Source organism: Leptodactylus fuscus, chromosome 5, assembly GCF_031893055.1.
Source record: "Leptodactylus fuscus isolate aLepFus1 chromosome 5, aLepFus1.hap2, whole genome shotgun sequence".
Taxonomy (NCBI): domain Eukaryota; kingdom Metazoa; phylum Chordata; class Amphibia; order Anura; family Leptodactylidae; genus Leptodactylus; species Leptodactylus fuscus.
This window is the reverse complement of record NC_134269.1, coordinates 7,179,024-7,190,414: the sequence shown is the minus strand read 5'-3', so window position 1 is coordinate 7,190,414 and position 11,391 is coordinate 7,179,024. Positions and strand designations below refer to the sequence as shown.

At 42.7% G+C, this 11,391-nt stretch overlaps 1 protein-coding gene across 1 annotated transcript; it reads right to left on the bottom strand.

Moving 5' to 3' along the window:
- Positions 1-5,825: 5,825 nt before the first annotated feature.
- LOC142202480 (olfactory receptor 5G9-like) lies at positions 5,826-6,773 on the bottom strand. The gene has a single exon (XM_075272615.1). It carries the CDS (start codon positions 6,771-6,773, stop codon positions 5,826-5,828), a length of 948 nt encoding a protein of 315 aa, XP_075128716.1.
- Between the last annotated feature and the right edge of the window lie 4,618 nt (positions 6,774-11,391).

The window sequence follows — 11,391 nt, the reverse complement described above, 5'->3', positions numbered from 1 at the left end:
CGGTAGAGGGGAGGGCCAATCGCATCAATGCTTGCCACAGGCAATTGGTGCAGAATATGATGGAGATGTTTCCAGCATGTGACGTTGGCGGCAGGGAGGACAGTTCCTCCAGTAGGCGACCAAGTTCTCACCGGTCCACACAAACGAGGGGCACACTGTCTAAGGTCTGGGACACCTTGATGGCACCCCCTCGCCAAAGTGCCACCACAGAGGGTCCTAGTGTCACCAGGCGTGAGAAGTATAGGCGCATGTTGCGGGAATACCTTTCCGACCACAGCCCTGTCCTCTCCGACCCCTCTGCGCCCTACACGTATTGGGTGTCGAAGTTGGACCTGTGGCTTGAACTTGCCCTATATGCCTTGGAGGTGCTGTCCTGTCCTGCCGCCAGCGTCCTATCTGAGAGGGTGTTCAGTGCAGCCGGTGGCATCATCACTGACAAGCGCACCCGTCTGTCAGCTGAGAGTGCCGACCGGCTCACTTTGATAAAAATGAACCACCACTGGATAGAGCCTTCATTTTTGTGCCCACCTGTGTAAAGCACCCCAACATGAAACTCCATGTCTGTACTCAACCTCTCCAATTCCTCCGCATCCTCATACTCATCCACCATAAGCGTTGCACAATTCTGCTAATACTAGGCTCCCTCCAACATGATTTCCCCCAACTCTGCTGGTTAGAGGCTCCCTCCACCCTGATTTCCACCAACTCTGCTGGTTAGAGGCTCCCTCCACCCTGCTTTCCCACAACTCTGCTGGTTAGAGGCTCCCTCCACCATGAATTTGCCCAAACTGGGCTGGTTAGAGGCTCCCTCCACCATGAATTGGTCCAAACTGGGGTTTTTAGAGGCTCCCTCCACCATGAATTGGTCCAAACTGGGTTTTTTAGAGGCTCCCTCCAGCATGAATTGGTCCAAACTGGGGTTTTTAGAGGCTCCCTCCACCATGAATTGGTCGAAACTGGGGTTTTTAGAGGCTCCCTCCACCATGAATTGGTCCAAACTGGGGTTTTTAGAGGCTCCCTCCACCATGAATTGGTCCAAACTGGGCTGTTTAGAGGCTCCCTCCACCATGAATTGGTCCAAATTGGGGTTTTTAGAGGCTCCCTCCACCATGAATTTGCCCAAACTGGGCTGGTTAGAGGCTCCCTCCACCATGAATTGGTCCAAACTGGGCTGGTTAGAGGCTCCCTCCACCATGAATTGGTCCAAATTGGGGTTTTTAGAGGCTCCCTCCACCATGAATTGGTCCAAACTGGGCTGTTTAGAGGCTCCCTCCACCATGAATTGGTCCAAACTGGGTTTTTTAGAGGCTCCCTCCACCATGAATTGGTCCAAACTGGGCTGTTTAGAGGCTCCCTCCACCATGAATTGGTCCAAACTGGGGTTTTTAGAGGCTCCCTCCACCATGAATTGGTCCAAACTGGGCTGGTTAGAGGCTCAATCCACCCTGATTTTCAAAACAAATGTTGGTGCCTACCTCAACTTACTACAAGGGCCAAATTCACTGCTGGTGACAAGCTCTCCTCACTGCAAGTGCCAAATACACATGTTTCAAGGTGTTTTCCTACTGTCAGAGAGGTGGTATTGAGTGTGTAAAGTGTGTAGTTGTTAGGCTGTGATGTTGGGGTAATAGAGGGTCTTTGGTGTGTTAGATGCCCCCAGACATGCTTCCCCTGCTGTCCCAGTGTCATTCCAGAGGTGTTGGCATCATTTCCTGTGGTGTCATAGTGGACTTGGTGACCCTCCAGACACGGATTTGGGTTTCCCCCTTAACGAGTATATGTTCCCCATAGACTATAATGGGGTTCTAAACCCGTTCGAGAACACGAACATTGAGCGGCTGTTCGATTCGAATTTCGAACCTCGAACATTTTAGTGTTCGCTCATCTCTAACAGTAATACTCTAGCTGAGGAAACAGAAAAGGACAGAGGCAGGTTCAGGACACTTGAGGGCACAGGGCCATGTCACCTTTAATAAACAGGTATGAGTAGTGAACAGCAATATAGAAGCAGTGAGCACTGCAATGTGTATTACGATTCTTGCTTTTACTAAAGTTGCAACCACCCCAAATTCATCTTTGACTTCCTCCCTATACTTTCTCTACACTTTCCCTAAACTTCTATCTGTTTTCTATCCCTGTCCCAAGCTCCTGCTGATGTCTGTCCCTGCAGTAAGAGTGATGTGAATTGACAGTACCTAAAATGGCCGCTAGTTTTTATAGGGCTGTGATGTCACCGGGGCGGCTGACTGATGATTAGCTGCACGCTTGGCATTGTGGGTGATCCCATGTTCCCAGAGTTCCCTGCCCCTTCTTCTAACACAGTCAGTGTCCATTTTATTTTAAAAAATGGGGTCTATGTGCTTTCCGCACAGTGTCCACATGTTCCGTGTGGACAGAAGAGTACTTTGTGATCTACTTTCATGTCTGCATGACTCATACGGGCAGCACGCGGAAAGCGCATGCGCAGTCGGCTCTGCCTAGGCCCGATGCCTAGCAGAGTGAATTCAAGGCTGGAAGAGGACGCGGGGACGCTGCGCAGGGAGAAAGATCCAGCCCGACCCTCACTCATGGACTTGGTAAGTAGAATTTGATCGAATGTTGTGTACCCCTGAAACGAGCATTTCCCCCCATAGACTATAATGGGGTTCGAAACCCGTTCGAACACTCGAACAGTGAGCAGCTGTTCGAATCGGATTTCGAACCTCGAACATTTTAGTGTTCGCTCATCTCTAGTCTTCTTTTTTAATTTTTTCCTCTGGTCATCAAATTATGAAATCTCTATATCCTAGTGATCCTATAACAGATATGTTATAGTTCTTGTATAATACTCAGGGCAAAGACTAATGACATTGGCGATTATTGGACTGTCGCCCTATGTCACATTACCATAGTTAGTTACTGTATTCTCTACAGAAGGTATCGCTAGTTCATACAGCCTTACCAAGAAAACTAGGGAAACTGCCTCAAGACTGAAACTTACCTATTGTAAGAATTAAGCATTTTGGTAAAGTTTTATATGGTTGCCCACTTTCAGACACTAGAAGGCTCCTACATAATCGGACATAGGGACATTTACCTAAACACATCTTTCAGACAGTGGGGTCCTCCATCCATGATTAACCGTGACAGACTTTAACCCTTACTTTTGCAACAATTAAGAAACATACGATAACAGACAGTACAACAAATATCAAACAGGTAGTAGAGTTCAACCAAACTGTAACAAACCATGAATGTCTCAAGACCTTCTTCTTTTACATGTCACATGGATTATATTCTTCCCTATAGCCCACTTACTCAGGCTATGCACTTCCCTGTGGGGTTAAACCGATGAAAACCCAACAGACCTTACTATAACAATGTCATTGAGTCCCCAGGCCATAGGTCACTGTTCGACCAATAAGTCCTGTGCAAGACTGTGCCAGCTCTGTGACCAGGAGGCCCTAGAAGACTAGGCCCATTTCCTGATACACTGCACCAAATACTCAGCTGTGAGGGCCGTCTACTACCAAAGACTCTCTGCCCACATCCCAGACTTCACATCTGCAGACGAGAAGAGGAAACTCTACATCCTACTGGGAGAAGAAGAGGCCACTGTGGAGATCGCTGCCCAATACGTGTCCAGCTGTCACCAAATAAGAGGAAGATGAGACTCCACGGACTGTTATACCCCAAATCACCCCCCCCATACAGTTGTCACCAATTAAGAGGAAGATGAGACTCCACGGATTGTTATACCCCAAAACACCCACCCCACCCCCCCATACTCTCCCCCTCGACTCCAGCTCCCCCCCCCCCCCCCACACACACACACACTTTACTAGCTTTGGCAATGCCAAATATCTATTCGGACGTGCCAATAAAGCCTTGATTTGAGTCCTGCAGAAGGGAAGGATGTGGATGAGTAACCACCTGCAAACAAGTCTCCAGAACTTTCTCATTTGTAGTCTCAGTCTATGACCCTTGTTAATCTATGATGTCTGCGGGCAACCGGAACAAAACAAAAATTAACCCCAGCCTTTTATAGTCTTTTGTGGTATCCAACCCCCAAAAAGGGTGGTACCCTTTCTCTGGACTACACCCCAAAGGATATCCCAGTCAATCAACACTATGGACGATAAACCCAACTGTAGTAAAGCCAACTACAGTCCCATAGGTTATTTCAGACATCTTACACTCTATAAGGAATTCTTCCATTCATTCTTCACTCATTCATCATTTACTTTATCCTACCTGAATTCCGGTGACCTGGTGTCCAATTCTCCTCAGACTATTCAGAATTCGTCACTCCATCTGGATCCTGTTGGACCGGCATCTTTTTACGGCAATGCAGCCAAGTCTTTTAGGTTGAGAACCAAAGTATACTTACATGGTCCCCGATGCACCAATTTTGGCCAAATATTTGAGGAGATGTAGAATTTGAGCTCGAAGGACCCAAATATTAGGAGAATTTAATTATCAATAATGTTCATACTATTAGGATTGAGCAGATCTTGAGATTTTCCAGCCGATCCCGATCGTGAAATTTGCTCAATCGCCGATCGGAATCCGATCTTTTCCGATCGCGATTTTTAAACCCTAGTCAATGCTTCTGTATGGGAAAAGTCACTTTTAGGGTTGAGCTGATGTTGAGATTTCAAAATCTGTTTTCTGATCATTTTCCAGCCGATCCCGATCGCTCAACCCTATTAAATACCCAAGAAGATAGTTATGATATATAAAACCTATCAGTTCAAACCTGGGCCATGACCTAATGATCTACAAGGCGGGATGTTATTGTCTTCATTTTTGCACCCACCAAACACCACTCAGCACATTCCTTAACTTCTTCCGTTATGCACAATAATGACCCCATACACTTATAGCTTATATATAGGCTCATAGACATTCCTATATGATTACTATATCAAGCTTAATTCAATTTTCATAATAGAGACCTCCCCCTTACCCAAACCACACATTCTGTGATGGATTTTCAGTTTTCCACAGTCAACCATGTTCTTTGCGAAGACCACCCATCTAGTAGACTGATTTTTAATGCATATTTTATTTATATAGAGCCAACATATTCTGCAGCAATGTACAATGTGTAGGGTTCAAGTCCAGAAATAAAGATCCATTACACAGAAATAATCAATTCACATAATAGGACTGAGGGCCCTGCTCACAAGAGCTTACGATCTATGAGATATTGATACATGCCAAACTACAAGGTCAGTGGCCCACTAGTCATCCTAATACTCTTTTTGCTAATGGTACAAGCAGTTTAATGTAACGGATGCAGGTAATAGAACCAGAAGCTAAAGCATACTCAGAGATTCTATATCCATTATAGAATCATGTAGAAAGCGTTCTTAGCTTTTGATATTCCCCAAGCCCCACCAAACCTGATAAGCGGATACATTGTCCGAACTGTCAACAACATAACTTATGGATTTATATAATGGATTATGGTCCTGGGCCAAAAACCTATTGGACACAAGTCCATCAATTGGTTCTTTCCATGTTCTTTAATGTTCCACTACAAATTAACTCTTTATCCCAGGATACGAGATAGATGAGACTTCCCCAATGGAGCTTACCAATTTTTTTTTAAACTAGGTGCTTAGAATGATACTCTATAGTTGTTTGTTACTTACTACTTTCTCACACGTCTGCAGGTATGTTCTGTAATCTTAGGGTCTGTGTACCCAGCTTATATTATATACTGTAAAATCTAACATAAAATTTTGTCCAAACCTTGAAACGCCGTTCTACATTTTTAACCCTTACAATAAACAGAAGACTGTCCACATGATTTAGCCAAATAATATAAGTCAAATGTTTCATCTTCTCCATCCATTGTGACAGATGCAACTCATCATTTTCTGCATAGCTCTCTTCATCTCTTTGTTCCTCAGGCTGTAGATAATGGGATTCATCAATGGGGTGACAATAATGTACAACAGGGATCTGTATTTACCGATATAAGATGTGCTCTCATCAGTTGGGACCATATATACTGTCATTAGGGTTCCATAATAGATACAAACAGTGGTCAGGTGGGAGCTACAAGTGGAGAAGGCTTTTCTTTTACCATAAGCCGAAGAAATTTTAAGGATGGAGAAGAAAATACAACAGTAGGTCAGAATAATAAAAGCAAATGGCAGAAAAATAACGATTACGCAAAGAACAAAGTCTAGCCAAATGAACACAGAAATGTCTGACGTGGCCAAATCCACTACTGGTCTAACGTCACAGAAGAAGTGGTCAATGGAATTAAAGCCACAGTAGTTAAATTGGATGACAACAACTGACTCACTGATAACCATGAAAAAGATTAGAAGCCACGACCAGACAACAAGCTGGAGACAAAGATCTGGAGCCATCAGTGAAGAATAACGTAATGGATGGCAAATGGCCAAATATCGATCGTAGGACATGACGGCAAGGAGGAAACATTGAACAAATTCAAATATACCAAACAAAAACAATTGCATCATACAACCCCACAAGGGTAAAATGCCCTCATGGACAAATACTATGTCCAGCATCACGGGGACAACGATGGTGGTTTGTAAGACATCAGCTGTGGATAAATGTTTCAGAAAGTAGAACATTGGGGTCTTCAGGTGGTCAATAGTGGTCACTAATAGGATGATCAGAAGGTTTCCGGCCAGTATAAATATGTAAGTCAAGAGGAACACGATGAATAGAAGAATTTTAAATTTGTTCAGACCTCGGAATCCAAGAAGACGTATCTGAGTGACTTGTGTCTGATTCTCCTCGCACATCTTTAGAATCTTGAGGATGATCCAGAAATTGTTCTTCTCTTATAGATTGAGACTACTTAAGCAAAAATGTATCAATAAGGACCTGAAATGTATCACATGGAAATAATATTACATTGTGCAGTAGATTCTACTTACGAATGGTTCCTCTTAGAGGAGGTTCTCGAGAGGATTTTAGGCCATGTTAAGTGGAGATAAGACATACAGGCGTCGTGGCTTCCTGTACGTACAGTAAATGGTGAATGTCACAGTTGTTGATGTTTTTATAGTGTTAGATAAAGGTGGAAAATCCCCAAAGGATCCGGAAGTAATGATCATAAACAAGTGAAACAAGTAAACAGGTGAGACTGGAGGTTACATTAATTGATCGTTAATTTTCTCATTAGAAGATGCCTGTTATGTCCTAATATTCTACAATAGATTGTAAAAGTCTATAGACTCTTTCATGTTTTTCATATTTTGTTATGTTGCAACCTTGTGTTTAAATAAATAAGTTTATCCATCATTTTTATGGGGGAAACATTTCCAATGCTTTTACTAGATGCTGGGGATATTTCTCCTGACCCTGGCCCTTCTTCTTTCTCTAACTTTTCCTCTTCCGGCACACATAGAACTCCTACTAACCTCATCAATAGTCACCATGTTCTCTTATTATTATCTTTCTCTTGTTCCATATACCTGTTCTCTCTGGAACGCCTGCTCAGTGTGTAGCAAACTAGAATATATTCATCATTTATTCCTCAGTAAATCTCTAAACCTGCTTTCCCTTATTGAAACCTGGATCCAACAGTCTGATACGGCCTCCCCTGCTGCTCATGGTGGCCTACATTTCTCACAAAATGTCTAGGCCTGACAACAGATAGGCTGGAGGGGTAGGCATACTTTTATCACCACAGTGCACTTTTCAGATCATTCCCTCGATACCTTCAATCATCTTCCCCTCATTTGAAATCCATGCCATCAGACTTTTCTGCCCACTCTCCTAACGCGTAGGCGTTATCTACCATTTACCTTCCTCACCCTACCAATTTCAGGATCATTTTGCTTCCCCTCTTTCTATCCTGTGAAATTCCTACCTCAATCATATGTGACTTTAACATCCCTATTGACACCCCTGTCTCCCCAGCTGCCTCACACTTTCTCCCAGTAACCGCTTCTCTTGGTCTTTCACAACTTTCCTTTTCTGCCACATATGAAGATGATAACACAATTTATTTTTTCTTTCATTGACTCCTTGCAGTTTCTAAATTTAAGATAAGATAAGATAATCCATTAATAGTCCCACCTTGGGGAAATTTCAGTGTGTTACAGTAGCATAGTAATACAGATACATGATAATACACAGTTTAAGCCGATGGCTGGTCAGGTAATTGAGGGGGTGCACATCTCACCCAGACTACTCAGGTGGGTGAGATGAGAAAACTCCAGGAATGTTTGTTCTCAGCAGACAACTTTCATCATTTTGGTAAATGCTCAGTACTGGGCTGGATTTTTAGGAATGGCAGGTAGGTTGGTAGTGGGACCTGTCATTACACCCCCCTCCAATCCACACTTTGGGGATGTTCCGGCAGCGACTCAGCTGCAGAGAGTCTCCTCGTCAAGGAGGCTTAAGAAGTCAGCTCCAGCAGCAGACTGGGGGCAGAGCTTGGCTGGAGAGCGAAAGAGAGGTCATATTTTTGGAGCTGTGTCCTGATTCTACTGGCTTTTGTTTTCTGTTATTCTAGGTGAGGTCACCTATTCTATGTTTAGTTGGAGCCGGGCAGGGATTTATTTTTGTATTGTTTCCTTTTGTTGCTACACTCCCTTTTTTGAGTTAAAATAAAACTCTACCTTTGTTTTTGGACTAAAGAAACTGGACTTGTGTGTCTATGCCGCTGCACCTAGCAAGCCCAGATCCTGACAACAGTAATATATTACAGGAGAAGACACATGTAGGCTGAGAAAAATGCTGGGAAAAGAAAAAAAAAAAAAAAAGAAAGAAAGAAAGAAAGAAAGAAAGAAAGAAAGAAAGAAAGAAAGAAAGAAAGAAAGAAAGAAAGAGCTTGAAATGATCCTTCATTTAGCTCTCTCTCTCTTCACTTGGTCTGATGTAGATTATAAAGCCTGACCATGGGAGGAAGGACCTCCGATAGCTCCTTCTCACACTTGGGGTGAAGTAGGCGGTCACTTACAGTACTGCCCAGTAGAGATGATCGAGTAGAACCTCAATATTCAACTACTCGATTGAATATCGAATCCCATTACAGTCTATGGGAAAAAAAATGCTTGTTTCAGAGGAAACCACTATTCAACTAAAGGAGAGTCACCAAGTCCACGAGTAGAGTGTTTTTTTTTTTTTTTTTTTAATGTAGATTGTGAGCCCCACATAGAGCTCACAATGTACATTTTTCCCTATCAGTATGTCTTTGGAATATGGGATGGAAATCCATGCAAACACGGGGAGAACATACAAACTCCTTGCAGATGGTTTTTTGCCCTTGGTGGGATTTGAACACCAGGACTCCAGCGCTGCAATGCTGCAGTGCTAACCACTGAGCCACCGTGTGGCCCCCAGGAGGAGAGTGTTTAGGAGGAGTGCTGTGCAGTTAAAGCAAACGGACCCCATTAGAGTCTATGGTGTCCGTGCACTTTAACTGCACAGTGCTTACAGTCTTCCTGCGGACTCATTCCAGACGGGAGGCAAGCGCTAATGTGAACTGTTCAAGAAAATCCAGCGTCAAACCGAGGAATAGAATAAAACTTAGCCTTTATTTCTCTGTTAAAAGAAGAATCACATCATGGTAGTCAGATTGGATCGAGGAAATACCAACACATTGAAGCTGTGGCTACGTGTTTCGGAACTGACGTTCCTTCCTCATGGCATACCTAATGCTTTGTGAAGTTCGACTTAAAAACAAAATCCTTAATTGCTAACCCCACCCATAAAAAGTTAACCCCTAAGGATAAATATGAAGGTAGATCCTCGATCTCAATATACACATCAACCGCATATAACATGTATTTTCATAAAATACACATACTTATAACATAAATATTATAGATACATCTCATTCCTTGTGACATTATTTTAAGAAACATTTCATACCAAAACATAATATAAATTCAACACATTACATATCCGACATATAAATCTTTGTTCTGTTCCTAGAAACCAAATGCCAATGTGAAGGCTCAGGAGAATCTATTTAGCAGTGAATGAAAGCCCATCATTATTTGTTACAAATCTACATATTAAAGTATTCTTATCAGATAAATCAATAAGGCAAGTTGGCCAAAACCACGTCACTAACACGGAATACATATACTATGTGGAAGTCACATGACGTTGAATCACATGATCGGAACAAACAATGTTATCCCGAAAGATATAACACCAGATCATGTGATACATCACATGATCGGACAAAGAAGACCTTTGGGGAACCTAGAACCCAATCGCACAATCCAATAGGCTTCCCTAAGGAGTCATTTTTTCTTCCAATTACCTCCTCTATTAGGTTTTAAAACTTGTTCTATCACATAGAAAATTAATGACTCAGTGTTGCCTTGATGTACATGAAAAAAATGTTTAGACGCATTGGATGTATTTGTGTGATTTTTTTTTGAGTACTGATATATGTTCTGAGATTCTGATTTTTACATTCCGAATTGTGCAGCCTACATACAACAAACTGCAAACGGAGCATTCAATGACATAGATCACATGGTGGCTATTACAATTTACAAATTTACTTATGGAATAAGTGTGTCTGTGATCTACATCATAGAAAGTTTTAGTTTTCTTAGGAAAATTACACGTATTAGACCGTTTATGGCCACACTTATGAAATCCCTTTATGTCCAACCAAGTTTTAGATAAAGAAGGGTTGTTTCAGACAAAAAAAAAAAAACTAGGGGACAGAATGTCCCCCCGAATATGTCCTCTTCTTGTAATACATTGAACTCCATTCTCTAAGATTTTATTTGAAATGGTCTTGCAACAGTATGGGTAGGTTCCGATAAAAAATATTACATATATTATGTAATTATAGTAAATTAAAGTAATTAAAGTATTTCTTAGGCATACCTCCCTCCATTTCTTAGGCATTCCGCCCTCCATTTCTTAGGCATACCTCCCTCCATTGCTTAGGCATACCTCCCTCCATTTCTTAGGCATTTTTCCCTCCATTGCTTAGGCGTTCCTCCCTCCATTGCTTAGGCATACCTCCCTCCATTTCTTAATGGCAGACTCCTTGTTGCATTGATCATAGCAGGAAGTGTTTGCGGCTCTGGCAGCAGGAAGAGAGGAGGATGGGGCGAGCTGCAGCCTTCACCGGTCCATGGTACATCAAAGGCAGGCCGAGACATGGAGCACATCTGAACCACCAAGTTCCTTTGCTCTTGAAGAAGTGCGACATATGCCCGAAACGTGTTTGCTGAATTTTAATAAATTGGTTTTCTTGCTATCTGGTAAAGCGCGGTCCTTCTTCCTGGTCCCTATATATATCCCTCCATTTCTTAGGCATTCCTCCCTCCATTTCTTAGGCATTCCTCCCTCCATTGCTCAGGGATACCTCCCTCCATTTCTTAGGCATTCCTCACTCCATTGCATAGACATACCTCCCTCCATTGCTCAGGCATT